At 42.3% G+C, this 21740-nt stretch overlaps 1 protein-coding gene across 1 annotated transcript in view; it reads left to right on the forward strand.

Annotated features, from left to right (window-relative positions):
- Positions 1 to 21740, forward strand: part of LOC109916220 (double-strand-break repair protein rad21 homolog) — an 83870-nt gene that overhangs the window by 25148 nt on the left and 36982 nt on the right. Inside the window, exons 6-9 of the mRNA XM_048608520.1 lie at positions 6707 to 6898; positions 8420 to 8527; positions 9702 to 9815; positions 20745 to 20974. Of these exons, the coding sequence (XP_048464477.1) occupies positions 6707 to 6898; positions 8420 to 8527; positions 9702 to 9815; positions 20745 to 20974 (644 nt within the window). The remainder of the gene's footprint in view (positions 1 to 6706; positions 6899 to 8419; positions 8528 to 9701; positions 9816 to 20744; positions 20975 to 21740) is intronic.

Raw genomic sequence — 21740 nt, forward strand, 5'->3', positions numbered from 1 at the left:
GGGCACACTTCAATAGCAGCGGCCACAAGCAGCCCTGTCCATGGATATTGGCATCCATTATGGTACATGCTGTACCGCATCATCATGGACGTCTCTGATCCTCTTACAGTATGCTTCTACGCTTAATATTGCACCATTTGAAGTCACCATCATTTCTCATTAGAATGCTGTTGCAAGGATACTTTGTGTGCAGGGAGAGGCACTTAGTTCGCAGATTGGACCAGGCTGTATCCCAGGCTGCTTGCTTGTTCTGTTAACACTGACTCACTTTGTGTTTATCTGGATGCTTGCAAAATCCCTGCTTTGCTTTTTTTGTACTTTTCAGTTCAACCTAGTAGGAAAAGGGAATGTTTACGTTTGTGTGTTCACCAACACAAATAGGCTGAGAATGACATATTTGAGTTGTGGCTACTGTTTCCTTCCATCGTGATGTAAATAGCAAGTAGACAACATAAATAACAATTATTGCGACCATATGCGGAGTGTGTGGGGTAAGTGCTTTAGTTTTTGAGGGAGGAGGGGCTTCAATTTTGAGTGATGTGAGGGTCTTCAAAGGGGAACACCATTATACAAACACCCATACACTGAAGCTGAAGCACATCAATGAATAATAAATACTTTGTGAACTTAGGCATTGGCCTGTTGCGGGCAACCCAACTCCTTTGCCCAAGCACTCCTGACCATGTTATGCAAGATAACAAATGAATCCCACAAATGCCTGTGATGCAATAGAACTGTTTAGTTACCTGGAACGATTCTTAAAATAGCAATGACTGATTCATTGATGGTCTGAATGTCCTACTTCTGTTCCTGTATCTTAATATTATGGTCTTATGGTTGCATTGTAATTGATTTATGGAGCTGTTCACTTCACACCTTGGATTATGAAACATCGTGTAGCACTGAGGATGAGTGGGCTCTATACCTTCAGTGTTGCAGTTTTGGCTAGACAGAGACTTGCCCCCACAGCTGATGGTGAAAAATGAACGTATATCTGCAAATGTGAACATTTTCTTACATTGATGTGACACCTATGAACCCTCAGAAGTTTTTCTTCTTTCTTCCCCTCCTGCCATGGGGTGCATTTGTTAGAGAGCCCAGACATGCAGACTATATCCTGCCCAGAGGTAGGTGCAGCCTCCTCAACTTGAATTCCCACAGGACTGAGGATGCAGGGCAGTTTGGAAGTGGAAGGCAGGCCGCCTCTGGAATGTCTTGAGAGGAGCCTTCTTGGGGCCCTGTTGGTGGCTCCTCCTCCAGCTGTGTGTCTAATGGCTGTGCCCTGTATCCTTGTAATGAAGATTCACCATTTTATTCTATTCAGTTGTGGGACATGAGCATCACTGGCTTACCAGCATTTGTTGCCTATCCTTAGTTGCCCTTGGGAAGGTGGTGGTGAGCTGCTTCTTGAACCGTTACAGTCCATGTGCTGGAGGTAGACTGACAAGGCCCTTAGAGAGGCAATTCGAGGATTTTGACCCAGTGACAGGCAAGGAATAGAGATATATTTGCAAGTCAGGATGGTGAGTGGCTTGGAGGGGATCTTACGGGAGGTGGTGTTCCCATGTATCTGCTGCCCTTGACCTTCTAGATGAAATTGTTTGTGGGTTTGTAAGGTACTGTCTGAGGATCTTTGGTGAATTTCTGCATTGCATCTGTAGATAGTGCATACCGCTGCTATTGAGCATCAGTGATGGAGGGAGTGGATGCTTGTGAATGTGGTGCCGATCAAGTGTGTTGTCTTTTCTTGAATGGTGTCAAGCTTCTTGAGAGTTTTTGGATCTGCACCCATCCAAAAAAGTGGGAAATATTCCATCACACTCCTGACTCGTGCCTTGTAGATGGTGGACAGGCTATTGGGAGTCAGGATGTGAGTCTTTCGTTGCAGGATTGCCAGCGTCTGACCTGCTTTTGTAGCCATTGTGCGTATGTGGCAAGTGCAGTTGAGTTTCTGATCAATAGTAACCAACGCCCATCCCCACCAACAATGTTCATAGTGGGGGATTCAATGATGGTAACACCTTTGAAGTCAAGGGTTGGATTGTGTCTTTATTAGAAATGGTCATAGCCTGGCATTTGTGTGGCGCAAATGTTACTTACAACTTGTCAGACCAAACCTGGATATTGTCCAGATCTTGTTGCATTTGAACATGGACTGCTTCAGTATCTGAGGAGTCGTGAAGTGCTTCCTCTGAGGTCTCCATGTTCTCTTCCTCAGAAGTGGAAAAGGGTGATGTCACACTGGGCCTTGATACACACTGTTGACATGCTGCTGGTTCCTGCAGGTGACAAAAGAGAGAAATATTGAGACAAAGGGTTAGAATTGTGGTATGTTAATAGTACAGTGGATAGTGGGAGAGTAGCACAACAATGAAAAATGCTTCTAACTCAGTTGTCACGACATGAAACTTTCGATACCTTGACATAAGGGGTCTTGGTCTTCCCCAGCAGCGTCAAGATCCTTTCCTCTAAGTGGGTGAGAAGGCACATTACTGGCATCCTACCATCTGACTTGGCTCTTCCAGCCCTATTATTAGTCATTTTATTACATAATGAGAGGGAGGATTGAGTGAGGTAAATGTGGGTGGCACAGCTGTTAGTGTTGGTACAGGTGGGAGAAACATGGTGGGGAGTTCTAACTGACTGAATAGGCAGTCTACAGTGAATGGGAGAATCAAACTGGTTTTGGACAAGAGTGGTGGCACAGGGTCAAGGTATCTATTTAATGAGGCAAGTTTGGAATGATCGCTTGAGAAAATTCAATAGGCCTTGTGGAGAGAAACCCTCCAGTAACTTGATGAAACTGACATTTGCTGGTAACATTCAGACCACATATTGCTGTGGGTCTGAGGTCAAATGTATGCAAAACCAGGTAAGGATAGCAGATTTGCTTCCCTAAAGGACATTATTGAACCAGCTGGGTTTCAATAATTGACAGTCACATGGTCACCAGCTTTTAATTCCCTTTGTCCCCTCCCACCCACACATCAACAAATACCGGCCACGTTTGGACATAGAGCAGTTTTTCCTCCGTCTCCGCGCTTACTTCTTCAACCGTGAACCTAACCCTCCCTCTACTAACCCCTTCTCCCGCCTCCAACACACCCCCTCCTCCTGGACACCACCCCAAGGCCTCCTACCCTCCCTTGACCTCTTCATTTCCACTGCCGTCGTGACATCAATCACCTCAACCTCTCCACCCTTCTCACCCATTCCAGCCTCTACCCCACAGAACGTGCAGCCCTCCACTCCCTCCGCTCCAATCCCAACCACACCATAAAACCCGCGGACAAGGGAGGCGCAGTTGTAGTATGGCGCACTGACTCTACATCGCAGAGGCCAGGCGCCAACTCTCCGACACCTCGTCCTACCGCCCCCTTGGTCATGACCCCACCCTGACCACCAAACCATCATCTTCCAAACCATCCACACCCTCATCACTTCAGGTGACCTCCCACCCACAGCCTCCAACCTCATCGTTCCCCAACCCCGCATCGCCCGCTTCTATCTCCTTCCCAAAATCCACAAATCTGACTGCCCTGGTCGACCCATTGTCTCCGCCTGTTCCTGCCCCACCGAACTTATCTCCATCTATCTGGACTCCATTTTCTCCCCCTTGGTCCAGGAACTCCCTACCTACGTCCGTGACACCACCCACGCCCTCCACCTCCTCCAGAACTTCTAATTCCCCGGTCCCCAACACCTCATCTTTACCATGGACGTCCTGTCCCTATACACCTGCGTTCCCCATGCAGATGACCTAAAGGCCCTCCGCTTCTTCCTGTCCCGCAGGCCCGACCAGTCCCCGTCCACTGACACCCTCATCGGCTTAGCCGAACTCGTCCTCACCCTCAACAACTTCTCTTTCAATTCCTCCCACTTCCTACAGACAAAGGGGGTGGCCATGGGTACCCGCATTGGCCCAAGCTATACCTGCTTCTTTGTAGGTTACGTAGAACAACCCCTCTTCCGTACCTACGCTGGCCCTAAACCCCACCTCTTCCTCCGTTACATTGATGACTGTATTGGCGCCACCTCGTGCTCCCACGAGGAGCTCGAACAGTTCATCCACTTCACCAACACCTTCCACCCCAACCTTAAGTTCACCTGAACCATCTCTAATACCTCTCTCTCCTTCCTGGACCTCTCTGTCTCCATCTCGGGCAACCACCTAGAAACCGATATCCATTTCAAGCCCACCGACTCCCACACGTGCCTAGAATACACCTCCTCCCACCCACCTTCCTGCAAAAATGCCATCCCCTATTCCCAATTCCTTCGCCTCCGCCGCATCTGCTCCCAGGATGAGGCATTCCACTCCCGTACATCTCAGATGTCCTTGTTTTTCAAGGACTGCAACTTCCCCCCCTCAGTGGTCAAGAACGCCCTCGACCGTGTCTCCCGCATTTCCTGCAACTCATCTCTCACACCCCCTCCCCACAATAACAACCAAAACAGAATCCCCCTCGTCCTCACGTACCACCCCACCAACCTCTGGATCCAACGCATCATCCTCCGACTCTTCCACCATCTGCAATCCAACCCCACCACCAAAGACATTTTTCCCTCCCCACCCTTATTTGTTTTCCAGAGGGACCACTCTCTCCGGGACTCCCTTGTCCGCTCCACACTCCCCTGCAGCCCCACAACGCCCGGCACTTTTCCCTGCAACCGCAGGAAGTGCTACACCTGCCCCTACACCTTCCCCCTCATCCCCATCCCAGGCCCCAAGAAGACTTTCCACATCAAGCAGATGTTCACCTGCACATCTGCTAACGTGGTATACTGCATCCGCTGTTCCCGTTGTGGCCTCCTCTACATCGGGGAAACCAAGCAGAGGCTTGGGGACCGCTTTGCAGAACACCTACGCTCGGTTCGCACTAAACAACTGCACCTCCTAGTCGCGAACCATTTCAACTCCCCTTCCCATTCCTCAGACGACATGTCCATCCTGGGCCTCCTGCAGTGCCACAACGTTGCTACCCGAAGGTTGCAGGAACAGCAACTCATATTCCGCTTGGGAACCTTGCAGCCCAATGGTATCAATGTGGACTTCACAAGCTTCAAAATCTCCCCTCCCCCTGTCGCATCCCAAAACCAGCCCAGCTCGTCCCCGCCTCCCTAACCTGTCCTTCCTCCCACCTATCCCTCCTCCCACCTCAAGCCCCACCCCTATCTCCTACCCACTAACCTCATCCGGCCCCCTTGACCTGTCCATCCTCCCTGGACTGACCTATCCCCTCCCTACCTCCCCACCTACACTCACCTTTACTGATTCCATCCCCGCCTCTTTGACCTGTCCGTCTCCTCTCCACCTATCTTCTCCTCTATCCATCTTCTATCTGCCTCCCCCTCTTTCCCTATTTATTTCAGAACGCCCTTCCCCTCCCCCATTTCTGAAGAAGGGTCTAGGCCCGAAACATCAGCCTTCCTGCTCCTCTGATGCTGCTTGGCCTGCTGTGTTCATCCAGCTCTACACCTTGTTATCTCAGCTTTTAATTCCAGGTATTTTCTGCTCGGTGGCACAGTAGTTAGCACTGCTGCTTTGCAGTGCCAGGGATCTGGGTTCAATTCCAGCCTTGGGTGACTGCCTGTGTGGAGTTTGCACGTTCTCCCTGTGTTTGTGTGGGTCCCTCCGGATGCTCCTGTTTCCTCCCACCATCAAAAGATGTGCAGGTTAGGTGGGATTGGCCGTGGTAAAAACCCCATATGTGTTACGGCGATAGGGCAGGATGCTTTTGCAGGGTAGCACAATGGCTCGGTGGTCAGCACTGCTGCCTCACAGTGCCAGGGACCCAGGTATAATTCCACCCTCGGGCAGCAGTCTTTGTGGGGTTTGCACATTCTCCCCGTGTCTGTGTGGATTTTTGCCGGCTGCTCTGGTTTTCTCCCACAGTCCAAAGATGTGCAGGTTAGGTGGATTGGCCATGCTAAATTGCCCGTAGTATCCAGGGGTATGTAAGTTAGGTGGATTAGCCATGGGAAATGCAGTGCTACAGGGAAAGGGAAGGGGGTTGGGTCAGGGTGGGGTGCTCTTCAGAGGGGCAGTGTGGACTTGCTGGGCCAATTGGCCTGTTTCCACACTGTAGGGATTCTATGAATTCTAATTTTATCATTTGCCATGATGGGATTCAAACTCATGTACCTACTGATCATCAGCCTGAGTCTCTTGGTTACCAGTTCAGTGACATTGCCACAACATCACTATCTCCACAAAGATTCATAGCCCTTCGAGTGGAGAAATGGTGTATATGCCTGACATGACTTAACCCTTATTCTGAGGCATCATCCTCGTTCTAATTTCCCCAGGCAAGGGAAACATTTTCCCAGCATATACCCTGTCAATCCTCTTGTGAATCTGTGTCTTTTAATTAAATCAGTTCTGATTCCTATAAATTCCAGGAATGTTGGCCTGGTCTCCTTGTTCTCTGTTCATAGAATAATCCCTTCAGCCTAGGAACCGGTTGAGTGGATCCCTTTATTGCACTCCCTTGTGAACAAGTATGTCCTTCCTTTTTTAAGGAGACTAAAACTGCATACAGTACTGCAAGTGTGAGTATTTCACTGCCAAGCTATTGTAAGTTCACTTGAACTTCTCAAGTGAAAAAAATTCTTGTGTTCTCCTTAGAATTGTCTATCGCTCCACCACGTTACTTGTATGCTTTGAAAAAAACAGAATTTTATAAATACTTTTTGTTCCTGCCAGGTGATGATTATGGAACATTAAGTAATAATGGCATATTGGATGACAATCTGATGAGCACCAGTGAATCTATACTTGCTGAAACTCCAGAAAATAATAATTCCAGTGCTGTGAAAGACACATTTACATTAAACGGAGATAAAAATAACTTTCAAAATGATGGATTTGGAGATGAAGGAGCCACTTATATGTTAGGTATGTTTCATATTTTTTAAAGTATAACCCTTCTTTCAAATTCTTTGAATTTAGGTTGTTTTGGTCCCTTCACTGTCTCCTGATCTTAACTGCCTTGTCTTTTTTTAATTTGTTTTAATCTTGAAGGAACGTGATAATAATTTAGTGTAAATGTCTCAATGGAGTAATTAACTTTTACCATCTTGCTAAAACCAAGTGACGGTGAATCCAGCAGGCCATTTTATATGTCGTCTGATTATTTTTTTTCCAGATCTGTACAAAATTTGGTAGCACGGGAAAAGTTAGCCTTTCAGACTAAATGTATGTTACATTAATACATGCATTATCTGTCATGTTTATTTGCATTGTGACGAGTTATCCAGGTGTAGAGTAACCTGTTGTAAGCTCTGGGCCAGATGGTGAAAAATCATTTGTGCACAAAACCACTTGTATGAGTTGTACTTGAGTTGTGAACATTTGTATGATGAGCATGTAATATAGTGGTGAAAGGAGCATTGAACTGCAAGCTGTACTGTAAATTTATGGTTTCAAAACATTTTGCCTGTTTGTAGTTCATTGGTTTGCTCATTGATCATCAGTCACATTTCTTTCTGTTCTTTCAATTGTTCACTGTCGGGTGAAAAACCATAATCATCATGAATAATAAGGTCAACAGCCTATATTTGTGAAACATTCAACAACTAAATAGATTTACAATATTGTGCTCACTTATAATTATTTTATATGAATTTTACTTCGGCTGAAAACTAAAGCAGTTGAAGTACTCTTGGTCCCATCTATGGCCTTTTACTGAACAAATCATCTGGTGTAATTTCACCTGTTGCAGATTATTAAAATTATTTAGTATTAGGTATCTAGCTGAATGAAGCTGTCTACTCCCACATAATTTGTGTGTTAACACTTTCGTCTTAAATCAAAGACTGCTGAATCAGTACTTAACAAATAGGTTATTAAAATGTCTGTACAGGTAGTTCTACTATAATGCGTGTTTTGTTAACTCGAATCGGCTGATTGATGAAAAGTGGATGCTGTTTGGATAATGCGAACTTTCTACTGTACAAGTAAAGTGATTTCCCAATAACGCGATTTCTTGTGGCGATTTTCTACAGCGCAAGATCATGCAAGAACGCAACTATCACATTATAGAAGTACCTGTAATACATTTTCATGGAGTAAATGGAATAATCTGAGAATTTAAGTCATGATCCCACTCCCTCCTTTGCTGCTGTCCTATTCTTTGGCTGTTTTGGATGTGGAAAAAGTTGGCATCCCTACATAAACTAACGTAAACCTCTCAACTTTATAACAGGAATAGCATTTGGTTATCCATGTATCAAACAGGTTATTGTGACTTATGCATAATGCTTTTTCTAATTAACTGATGTGGTATAATTACAAAACAATAATTCAGAAAACATGCTACATAAATAAATTAATTTGCTGTCAATAGGTATGTGTTTAGATGACTTACAAAAATAATTCTTTCCACTGAAGCTAAAGGAACTTTGATTTAATTTTCAGAGGAGTTTCTCAGTGGCGAAGCTGAAAATGCCTTTGTGGATTTTGCAGATACTAATGGACGCATGACTAGCGATTTATCCAATAAAAACCTACCAACTTGTAAGTCTGGTATGTGCATTTATAGCATTTAAAGTGAAAATACATGTTTTGCATTTGTATGTTCCACGTCATTTCTCTTTGGCCGAAAAGATTACAAACCTAAGCAGTGCTCCCGCAGCATCAGTGAAACCTTTCCATAGGATAATGGTTTTAAAATATTTTATCTAAAGGTGAAGGAAATGTAGAAACGGAGGCCATTTGCCTTTTGAGTCTATCTACTAATCACTTAGTTCCTAGTCTTTCTGTATCTCAAATCCTTTACTTGCCTTGCTTTCATATTTTTTAATAGCCTTAGCTCTCAAATATCACACCCAAATCCCAAATCTTGTTATTTCATCTTGCATGAAATGGGCGATTTTAGTCACGAGTCTATGGCTTCTTTTTATCTAAATATCACACCTGTAACCTGCATTTTTGAGTAAGCGAGGGAAAACCTCCCTGTCATTAGTGATGCCTTGCTGTGACTGGACAACTTGTCAGAAAATTGCCTGCGCTTATGTTCTTATAATGGTTATTAATTTGAATTACCTGTTTATTTCAACATACTTCTTTGAAGTTTGAGTGACATGTTCAGTCCATGTAAATTATATTCACACAGAGGTTATCATTATGAGACTTCTTGTATTTATCTTATCTGCCCGGAAAGAGGAGAATCAAAGGATAGTTAGTTGCCTGATAGCACAGCAGCAGACATGAATAAGTGAAACTTGTCATTAATGCCCAGACTGATGTTCATTAACATGCATTTGTTTGAGGAATTTTGCCCTGGATTTTCATTGTTGCAACAATGGCTGAGGATGCCTCTGTCTTTGTTTATCATGTCACACGACAATGGCAGTATATGTGTTGTGTGACAAGTTGAAACCTGACTGCTCCACATGCTAGTGTTGGTAATGGTTATTGCAGAACTTGACTATTACCTGAAGCAAAAAGGTTATAAAGTTGACATAGTAAGATATTCCACTAAGACACCATCAGTTGACTTAATAAAGTTGGTCTCTTGAAGACCTAAAGATGTTATGAATTTCAGACAATACATCAGCATAACACCCATGAACAACATGCAGCTACTAGAATCATCAATAAGTATGTTGTGGCTCTGCTTCCTCGGACACATGTAAAGATAGGTAAAGAGAAGGCTAAGGTACTTATGATTTATTTTTGCATTTCATTATTTCAATAGGTGAGTCACATGTTCCTGATACTTTACTTCAAGAAGATAGAACTGTATGTGACCAAGCAACTCTGCTGCTCAACGAAGAGGAGGGCTTTGCCTTGCAGCCAGTCGATACAACTGGTTAGTTTCACTCTCCTTTATATATGAAACATATATTATTTTACTGGGTAGTATTTTTTAATCACTGATGTATACTTGTATAAATGATATTTTCAGTTCCATGATATTGTTTATGGAACTATCCTCTAACAAAGTCAATCATTATTATTGAGTTCTGATGTTCTCCTAGGGGAACATACTGGTGCAGTGCTCCAGAGATGTCCTACATTTACAGAGGAATGATTCTGCTCCTATTTTCTGACTCACTTCATTTACATGGTTGGTTTCCTTTCTTGTGGTTGAACCACTTTCCCAGCTTTTAATGTGAGTTGAAACTTGCCAATGTTAGCCAGTTGAACCCAAGGGAGAAAACAAGTAGAAACTACCTGCAGTTGGCATACATTTATGGGATGCTTCCAGGAATTCTGTGATCCTCCCCTCCAAATTTTAGTGGAACCCTTCTGTAATGGTATTTCAGAGAGAAGTGAGGCAGGAAGGCTTATTGCAGATCCAGGAATAGTGTTAAAGGGGAGGGAGTGATTGGATGACTTGTCCACCCAGAAGGAAAGTCAGCATCCACTTGACAAACTCCAATCCAACCTCCGTCAAAGCCATACCACACTACAGGCAGGCTGAATTAGTGAGAAATGAGACTTTCGTTCCTCATTGAGCATAGTAGGCGCTGCTGGGACTGACACTAGTCCAGGGTTGAAAGCTCATCGAATCCGTAGACATTGGATGGGGAGGGCTTGTAAACTTTAATGTGCCTAGGACACCTTCTGAAGGTAGTACCCTATTTCCTTCCAATGGTTTCGAAAATTAAAAGAAAGACTGCCCACTCCCAATTGCCTATCCAAGCCAACTGTATTATGGCAGAGTTATATAAAGGTCACCTGAGCTATTAGTAAGCTTATTTGACCCTTAATTATTCATTTACATATGGTGAGTGGGCAGTGATTTCTAATTTTCTGATCTTTTTTGTGTTCAAACTATTTCAATTTCATCTCATTTCCAATACTATGCTTTTTCCTCCTCCATTTCTATTTTAAAATTGCTTATTTCCAACTCTCTTTTCCTTTGTTTTTCCTCCCTTTCCATTTCTCTTTTATTTTCATTCTCTTCTGTTTTTGCTTTTCTCTTTCTCTTTCAGTTCAAGCCTTTCTCATTGATGTTCTTCTAAGTTAATTTTTTTTTATTTTCAACTGTTTCTTGTCTAATTCCAGCTGAGACATCTCAGCTTCAGGTTTCCTCCTCTTCTCAACCTGCTGTATAACTCTAATTCTAAATATTGGTCAATTACCCTCAGCATCTCCACCTTACAAGACGTTGCTTTTATTTCTTACCTTCAATTTATCTGCTAGATCTCAGTTTAGCCTGAATCAAAGATTTCAAATAATTGTGCTATGCCTTCTATTCTCAGAAAGCTCTTGGCAACATTCAGTGCCATCTTGAAAATTCAAACCATGTAATAAACTTCAACACAAAAGTCTTGTGTTATCCTCCACATACTCTCTTAAATTTATATGAATTTAGTCCCAGTAGGAGCCCCCACTTGTTATAGTCAAGCTGATGGTATTACTGAACATATCAGATCCCAGAATGAAATCTGTCTTGATTGATCAGTTTTTAAAAATATAATTAACATAAGATGGGGAATTTCAAGACTAGGGGGCACATTTTACACAGAGGGTGGTTCGTGTGTGGAATGAACTTCCTGAAGAAGTGGTGGATGTGGGTATAATTAAAACGTTTAAAAGACATTTGGATGGATATATGATAAGGAAACGTTTAGAGGCATGTGGGCCAGGAGCAGTCAGGTGGGACTAGTTTAGTTTGGGATTATGTTCGGCATGGACTGGTTGGACTAAAGAGTCTATTTGCATGCTGTATGACTCTGACCATATAACATGGTTGTCAGTCCTATGGGACTGCAGAGATTCTTTAACAACAGGTTGGAACTTTATGACACAAAAGTCGAAGAAAAACAAATTTACCTATCTGAATGCAGAATGCAGTTTGACAGATCTTAAAACATGCAGCAAAACAAGGTTCCATCTTACTGACATACTATCAGAGAGCCAAATCCATAGAAATTATGCCGTTACATCAGCTGTACAGGACATTGGCTAGGTCACTTTTGGAATACTGTGTGCAGTTCTGGTTTCCTTGCTAAAGGAAGGATGTTGTGAAACTTGAAAGGGTTCAGAAAAGATTTACAAGGCTGCTGCCAGGGTTGGAGAGTTTGAGCTGTAGGGAGAGGCTGAATAGGCTGGGGCAATTTTCTTTGGAGCGAGGAGGCTGAGGGGTGACCTTATAGAGGTTTATTAAATATGAGGGCCATGGATAGATAAATAGACAAGGTCTTTTCCACGGGGTAGGGGAGTCCAAAACTCAATGACATAGGTTTAACATGAGAGGGGAAAGATTTAAAAGGGACCTATGGGGAAACTTTTTCATGCAGAGGGTGGTGCGTGAATGGAATGAGCTGCCAGAGGAAGTGGTGATAGCTGGTACAGTTACAACATTTAAAAGACATCAGGATAGGTATATGAATAGGAAGAGTTTAGAGGGATTTGGGCCAAATGCTGGCAAATGAGCCTAGATTTATTTAGGATATCTGGTTGGCATGGACAAGTTGGACCAAAGGGCCTGTACATCTCTATGACTCTGTGACTCTAAATCTTTAACTTCATCCTAACTGATTCTTCTTAGTACTTTCCTGCATTACTTACATCCCCCGGACCCTGACTGAACCCTCTGCAGTCCCCTGCCACCAGACCTGACCTGACCTGACTTGACCTCACTGCCATGGGACCAGTCATTCCCCCTCGCCCACTAGACACCTATGCGCCTTCTGGAGTTGCATTCTCTTAAACCAGCCTACCCTAAACACTGCATCACTTACTTTGCATCACTTACCTTGCACCCCTTCCCAATTGACATCCTACCCACCTGACACCTTAGTTACCTTACCCCGTACACCACCCATCTAGCATCCAGCCCTATCAACTTATCCCTCCCTAGGTGATGACCTACTTAACTGGTAATCCGGGTACCCTGCTTGCCTGGCACCCTATTCTTCCAGCATCCTAACGTCACACTTACCTTATGCACTAACTATTTCACAGTGGCTTTCGGAACCTTTAAATTTCAGAATAAAGCAGCTGGCTGCTGAGAAAAGTGGGTGTGGTTTGTCTTCCTCTGCGCTATGAAAGAGCTGTCAGTTGAATTATGACTGTGCATTTATGACGAGAACTGAGCCGTCTCTCCTCTTTGGAATACCCAACTTTGTAATCTCTTCTGACCCCTATCAGGTCTCCCCTGAGCTGCCTGTAAATTTCTAGTCTCTGGATTTCATAAACAAATATCAAACCTTGATTATCTTGAACCAAAAATAAGCTAATGTTTTAACTCCACCTGTTGCAAACCTCCACAACAAAATCAGTCTTACATTTAACATTGCTGCTGCCTGACACGTACTGAATTAGGTCGCTATTTTGGAAGAACTGCCTGGCCTACTCATTTTTTAAAGTTTTCAGAACAGTAACCAATTCGATATACCAATATTTTAAATTCCATCTCAAACAAATTTATCCCTTTCATCACACTGTGCCCTACATTGCCACAACTGTTTGGAAGCCTGTAAACCTTAATTTGCTGGCCCTTCCTCATTCTTAGACAGTTTCTACGTCATGTTCCTCAGAGCAGAGATCCCCTCTCTCTAATACGCTGATCTCATTCCTTATTATCAGCACTACCTTATCTCCGTTTCCTTTTCCATAAACTTCTTAAATGTAAATATCCTTTAATATTCAGTTCACAGTGCTGGTCATCCTGCAGCTATGTCTCCTAAATGCCAATTAAATCATACCGTTTTAGTTCTACTACTACCATCAATTCACTTATTTTGTTGCGAATGCTGTGTGCATTAAAATGGAGTGCTTTAATTCTGCCATTTTAAAACTACTCTGTAATTTAACCAAAGTTGATTCTAAGATTCGACTCTATTGCTCTCCACTTTCATTTACAGCTTTTCTGCTACTTATAACTTCTGTATTTGTTCAAGCTGAATTTCCCCTTTAGTTGCTATCCTATTGATAAGCTAGTTTGAAGATCACCATAGGACAATAGGCTGCTCTATCATTAGAGAGTGATGACTGGTGGTGAGTTCAACCTGAACATTACCACGTTTAGGCCGAATGGTGAAGCTGAGAAAGCGGGACCTTCATTGTGACCTTCGCCAGTATGGGAATTGAACCGTCACAGTTAACACCACACTGCATTGCAAACCTGTCATTTCAGCAACTGCTGTAATCAACCCTCTACAAGCTTGTTTAAGCCGTCCTGAATAGATCTAGCAAATATTAGTCCCAGTGCTGCAACATTTTTCTAGCCAATATGTTCATTCATTCAATTTGCCTACCTCTATACTCACTAGCATGTGGCACTGGGAGCAATCCTAAGATTACTACCTTAGATGTCTTTCTTTTCAGTCTCTTGCCTAGTTCCCTAAATGCTACTTTCAGGAATGTATCCTTCTTTCTATCTGTGCCTTTGGTGCTGGGTGTTGATCACAACCTCTAAATCTTCATCCTTCCCTAAAGAATGTCCTGTATCCACTTTGTGACATGCTTGACTACAGTGAAGGCAACATATCACCCTGGAGTCATATCTATGACCACAGAAACACTTGTCTGTTATCTAACTGTCAAATAGTTTACCATTATTGAATCTCCTGGTCTCTCCATCTGCCCCCAGCACCTTCTGAATCGTCTGGCAGTTAAGCCAATTGTACCTTTGTACCAGACTTTGGTTCTTGCTATGTTCCTGTAATGAACATTGTCGTCACTAGTATCCACGATTAAAATCTAGTTAATGAGTGAGATAGATTCAGGGGACTCCTGCACTATGTGCCTGGTCTTTCTATACTGCCTAACTGTCACCCATTCCCTCTCTGCCTGCCTGGTCTTAATCTGCTGTGCTAAATGCTTTCTTAACTTTGCTATCATCTCTATCTCAAGTTTGTGGAAGCACCGTAGTGATTCCAGTTGCCACGCAAGTTCCAAAAGCCAGAACTCAAACACTGAAGTAGGCTGTGTCCATATGCAGCAAGAGCTGGTTAACATCCAGGCTTATGCTGACAAATGGCAAGTAACATTTATGCCACACAAGCACAACACAACAGCCGTACCTGACAAAATATAATCTGACCATTACCCCTTGACATTAAATGACATCGCTATCACTTACTGCCTCACTATCAATATTCTGGTGCTACTGTTTACCAGACACTGAACTGGGCCAGCCGTAGAAATGCTGTGGCTGCAAGAGGGGTCAGAGGCTCAGAATTCTGCAGTAAATAACTCACCTTCTGTTTTTTCAGTGTCTTTCCATTATCTACCAGGCTTGAGTCAAATGTGTCATGGAATACTATCTATATGCTTAGATGGGTGCAACTCCAGTAACACTCAGGAAGCTTGACACCATCCAAAACAAAACAGTCTGCTTAATTGGCACCCCAGCTATTATCAACAACACTCACTTCCATCTTCACCAATGTAGTCCTGTGTACCATGTACAAGATGCACTACAGTAACTTATCAAGGTTCCTTCAAGTGCACCTTCCAAATCTGTAATCTTTACCACCTAGAAGGACAGGTCAGTACATCCGTGGGAGTATCACCAGCTGCATGTTCCTTTTCAAGACACACACCATCCTGACTTGGAATTATATCAGTCTTCCATAACTGTTGGTGCATCAAAATCCTGGAACATCCTTCCTAACTCTACTGTCAGTGTCTATACATCTCAAGGACTACAGCAGTTAAAGAAGGCAGCTTACCATCAAATTCTCAGGGATGACACAATAAATGTTAATCAATAATAGTTAGTCTTGAAGGCAAAAAGCATTAGGTGTAGAATGTTCAGGTGGCTTTTAGTCTGACATTCTAGCATGCGTAGATGGGTTTCATCAAACATAGGCAGTTATCGCTGGGATCTTTGCATATAAAGCTTCCGAGGAAATACAGTATCAATGATTCTTCTGTATGCTCTTCAAGAGGACAATCGGGTTTCACAGCAAGGAATTTTCTAGAAAGGGAAAAGCTACATTGGGAAGCTCTTTGCATTCAGCAGGCTGGTCATCAACTACTCCAATCAATATCCAAAGCAGACACTGCAAGTTGACAGCCGTAAACTCAGGCAGGTTGTCTGTAGTAAACAAGATATGTGACTATTAATAAATCCCTATTGAATAATGTTCGAATATCTAAGTATCCAGAGTGCTTCAAGCTTAAGTCCACAAAAATGATTAAATATGAGGCCTTCATAACAATAGGCACTGCATCATTGAGTTTCTAGTCCACTCACCTGCCAGGTTACCTCATTGGCTGGCAGTCTCTATATCACAAGTTCTGCTAGTTGAACCTATTATTCGGGAGATCCAACAGTGAAAAGTGAAGTAATTTGTATCATCATGTTTCTGGATAGTGATTGTGGGAAGAGAAGAGTCAGGATGTTGGAGGCAGGGGCAGAAGGTGGTTTTCAGAAATCATCCTCTACCACCCCACTCTCTTTCATCAATGCCACTGATTACTCCCAAATCAGGGCATTTGTTTTCATTTAAACTTGTTCACTGAAAGGAACATGTGAAAATTGATGACTTCTGATCTCCAGCAATAAGCAAAAGTACAGAATTATTTCCTGTATTCAAAGGATCATGAGACATTTTTTTCTGTTGCTCTGTAATCAATTTCATGATGCAAAATATTGAATTACTTTTTTATTCACTTAGAACATGCAGGCTTCATTGGGCTACCACTATTCATTGACCATCATTAATATTATCCCTAATACTTGCCCATTGCAAGAAATGCTCATAATACCTAAGAACCTTTCTTCAACTATGCAGCATCACCACAGTGGGAATCAAGCATGCAATTAATGTGAAGTGTTATTCATTTACCAAAGCATCAAGATAGAGTGTTTTTGCTGTTGGAGTTTTTCTTCCTTTATTCATTCACAGGATGAGGGTGTGGCTGGCTAGGCCAGCATTTATTGCCCATACCTAATTGCCAAGATTTAGGGCAGACCAAGTAAGGATGGCAGTTTCCTTCCCTAAAGGACATTAGTGAGCCAATGGGTTTTTCCAACAATCAACAATGGATTCATGGTCATCATTAGACTCTGAATTCCAGATATTTATTGAATTCAGATTTCATCAGCTACCATGGTAGGATTCAAACCCAGGTCCCAAGAACGTTATCTGAGTCTCTGGATTAACAGTCCAGCGATAGTACCACTAGGCCATTGCCTCTGCCCTTGCCAATCAACCAGACTGCCTCTGAGTCATAGAGGCATATAGCACAGAAGAGACCCTTTGGCCCATCAAGTCTAAGCTGACCCATCTGCACTAATCCCACTTGCCAGCAGTTGGCCCATAGCCTTGAATGTTATAAAGGTTGCGAGGTTTTCTGCTTCTACTCCCTTTATTTATTCACGGGCTGAGGGCATCGCTGGCTAGGCAACATTTATTGACCCGAATGTTATCTATGTCTCTGGATTAACAGTCCAGTGATAATACCACTAGGCCATCGCCTCCTCCTTCTAGGCAGTTCCAGATGCTCACCACCTTCTGGGTGAAAAAAGTCTTTCTTCAAAACTCGTATAAATCTCCTCCAATAAATTTGTGCCCTCATTATTGATCCTTCAACTCATTATCTTGTACACCTTAATCAGGTCCCCTCTCAGCCTTCTCTAAAGAGAACAACCCCAGGTAAAATGCACCAACCCAAGCAACATCCTGGTGAATCAGTTCTGCACCTCCTCCATAGAGTCATAGACAATTACAGCATGGAAAGAGACACTTCAATCCAACTCAACCATGCCGATCAGTTATCCTAAACTGAACTAGTCCCACTTGCATGCTTTTGGCCCATATCCATTCAAACATTTTCTATTCATGTACCTGTCCAAATGTCTTTTAAATGTTGTAATTGTACTCGCCTCCACTGGTTCCCCTGGCAGCTCATTCCTTACATGCACCATCCACTGCATGCAGTCACACTCTACCTATACTGAGAACAAAAAGTGCTGGAGATCAAAGCAGTCAGGCAGCATCCGAGGAGAGAAAGCAAGCTAACGTTTCGAGTTGACATGACTCTTCTTCAGAGCTGACGTGAAATGTGGAGGGGACAGCATTTATGCAGTGGAGGCGGGGGGGGGGGAGGTGCGAACGGCAGGGAAGAGGGTGGAGTGCTGGGGGAAAAAGGATGTTGATAGTTCAGATTAAGTGAGAATGGCAGAACAATGGCGTGTCTAACTGGAAAGAAAGACAGTCCCTGAGATTGGGTGGGGGGAGGGTGGAGCGGACGTAGTGACAGAGAATCTAACAAGTAAAGCTAAAAGAAAAAGAAGGAATGGCAGTGGTTTCACAATCTGAAGGTGTTGAACTCAATATTAAGTCCAATGGTCTGGTGGAAAGAACAGTCAAACTTTGAACAAAAACAAAGTTGCTGGAAAAGCACAGCAGGTCTGGCAGCATCTGTGAAGGAGAAAACAGAGTTAATATTTCCGGTCTGGTGACCCTGGTCACCGGACCCGAAACGTTTACTTTGTTTTCTCCTCAAAATACAAATCTCTATTGAGATGAGTCTGCCTAATCTAGAACTTACCTGACTTGACTATACCCCTTGCCTTGTGAAAATCTGATCTTTGATATTTAATGGTAGCCATAGAGCATATCCAAGAACAGAGAGCTGGATCTTTTAAGATTGCATGACAAATTGAAATTGTATTCTGGGCTTCATTAATAGAGATATTGTGTACAAAAATGGAAGCTGAAACTTTGTTAAGCTGTGATTAAGCTGTACCTGGAATGTTGCTTCCAGTTTTTGTCACTACATTTGAGGAAAGATGTGAATATTCTTGAGAGGGTGGAAAAGAAATTCATTAGAGTGGTTCCAGGAATTATAGCATTAATTTGGAGAAGCAGGTATCCTTAAGAGTGTGGAGGTAATTCATGGGAATGTTCCAGGCATGAAGCAATTCATCTGCGATATTAGTTCGAAGAAAGTGGTGATGTTCTGTTTCGAGCAATGGAGTTTGAGGGGAAATCTAATAGTGAGTACATGATTATAATGGGATTTACAAAGATAACTTATTCTCATTGACTGATAGTAGAAGAATTAGGAGGGAAGTGAGGAAGAACCTTATCTCATAGTGAGTTGTAATGATTTGGAACTATCTGCCAACAAAAGTTGTGAAAATGGAGACAGTGCTTTCAAAATGAAATAGAATAATTACGAGGGAAAAAAATCTTGCAGGACTGTGTGAATAGATGGAAGATTGGGTCCAACTGGACAGTTCTGCAGAGAACCGGTATAAACTAAATGAGCCGAATAGCCTCTTTCTGTTCCGTATTGAGTATATAACAGTTACAAGTGTTTATTCTTGCTGTGCTCATCATTGATAACACACCAAAGCTAATGGGACTGGGTTTTCGGTAGTCTGTCCTAAGAAGATCGGAATAGGACTTCTGTCATGCTGCCCTGACCCCTCAATAACCTGCTGTTTTTCTGAGTTATAACTAAATTGATAAGATCCTCCATTAAAGGCTCCACCCAAACCAAAATGGGCTCTGACTCCCAGAAAGGGTATAAAGTGAGAGAGGAAAGGTTTTAAAATTGTCGGGAGGTGACGGATCTTCAAGAAACATGTGGGATAAACAAAACGGCAGAAATACAAGAAACAATAAAATAGAGGAAGTCATTTGATGGAAAGGGAATAAATAGTTGTAAAACAGAAGGTTTTACACACTGTATACACAAAGTGAGAATTCTATTAAAAATTAGTTACAATGTGTGTACAACAATGCACACAGTACATGTAATAAAACAAGACTTCTGCAGGCAATCATGCATTGGGTGAAAGCAGACACTGGGATTGCTGAAAATTGGCTGCAGAAAAATCAGGACTAAGAATTACATGGTGCTTGGTATAACATTTTTAAAAGAGAAGGGCAAGTAGAGATTTAGCAGCTTTGTTGTAGTTGGGATAAAGTAATGGCAGTAGAAAAATTTAATGCAATTTGCAGTGCAGTGAAACATTTGGATTCTATCAAAAGACTAAAGGATCAATTGTACTAATTGGTGTAATCTAGAGACAACCTACTAATGGAGGAGAGATGGACGAAATTATATGCAGATAAATTAGGGAATTGAGTGAAAAAGCATAGAATGCTAATCACGAGGAGTTTAATTATCTTGGTATTAATTAGATATATGAGGTAAATAAAGGACACATGAGAATGGACTTCCTGTACTCTGCGTAGGACTCCTTTTTAACCTAATAGGTGAAAAGCGCAACAAAGGAACATTTGCTTTTGGATCCAATAATGCTAAATGAACCACATGTGATGAGAAGTTAAAGTAGGAAGACAGCTAGGTAATAGTAGCCATAACATAATATGCTTTAGGACATGGATAGCAAAATATATAATTCTCAGTGCAGAATGATTAATGAAAGAACGATGCAGAGAATAGACTGTAACTATGAGATATTATTCATATAAATATCAAACAAAATCTGCAACTTCCATTGCACAAAGCTTCCTTCCCTCCTATATTTCATGCAAATATTTAGTGATGGCATTCACTTTCCGCACGTCTTTGATGCATGTAAGTTGTATATTTCAACAAATTTTTCCATTTTTGTTAGGTGCTTCACTCACTTGTTTAAAAGTTGGTGAGCCATCTGCAGAAACTCTTCAGAGGAAGGCCTGCCATAGCTTCTTCCAATCAGGCAGTTTAGACCAATAAGTCTTCCTTTGTAATCAAGATGCCAGGGACAAAAGTCTCCCTTGCCAAAAGCATACAATTCTGCCCATAGTGACAGCATAAGTGGCAGACTCGTGACTAGTAATTGGTAATACTGGTGTTCTTTTCTTGTTAGTTTCTTCAGAAAGGAAACGGAGTAAAAGGAGGAGAAAGCTTACTGTGGATTGTGTTAAGGAGCTTGATAGTAAAACCATTCGTGAACAGATTGAGGACTTCTCAGACATAATTACGACAATAGAGCTGGCTCCACCTACTAAAAAGCTGATGATATGGAAGGAGACAGGTGGAGTTGAAAGGCTCAACTCTCACCCTGCCCAGACCTTAATAAATTACAGATTATTAAAGGTAATTTATTGTGTTTTATTTAAACAGGTACCATAGTGCAGTGGAAATTAAAAACAGCCTGTCATTAAAGAGCAATTTGCTTCACTAGTCCATTATTTCTGATGGGTGTTTTAAAAGAATATAAAGTATCCTCTTTTACCTATAGATCATTCTTTTAAAAAAAAACTAAAGATATCTTATAAAATGCTTTAGCTTTATTAAAACAGCTGATTTGACTTGAAGAGAAATAGGATGATAATCCAGCAGAGAATGCGACAGATAAACTATGGCCAGGCGACACATAGTACCAGAGGTTGCTGTTAATCAACTGCAGTAGAGAGCACATGGTAAAATGGATGGTGAGATAACAAGGTGTAGAGCTGGATGAACACAGCAGGCCAAGCAGCATCAGAGGAGCAGGAAAGCTGACGTTTCGGGCCTAGACCCTTCTTCAGAAATGGATGGTATTAGGGCAGTGAACAACGTTCAACCACCTCTTGCCCTGTGAAATGAGGGCTTTATTTGGAATATTAGAGTGAGTAGAGTAGTATCAGCCTACATCACATTACTTTGAGTTCAGAACGATCATTTCGAGGGAACACCCATCATGAGGTTTTTCTCAGAATATTGATCAGGACTAGGTTCAACTTCTAATGTGCATATAATACACATCAGTGAAAGAATGAACGGTTATCTAGATGATTATTTTACAATGGTAATTACATTTTTGGCTTCTATTGTTTGTCAGCCTTTGATTTGCTTTGTGTTTAATTAGGAAGAAATGTAT

The sequence above is a fragment of the Rhincodon typus genome, chromosome 19 (assembly GCF_021869965.1).
Source record: "Rhincodon typus isolate 14 chromosome 19, sRhiTyp1.1, whole genome shotgun sequence".
Taxonomy (NCBI): domain Eukaryota; kingdom Metazoa; phylum Chordata; class Chondrichthyes; order Orectolobiformes; family Rhincodontidae; genus Rhincodon; species Rhincodon typus.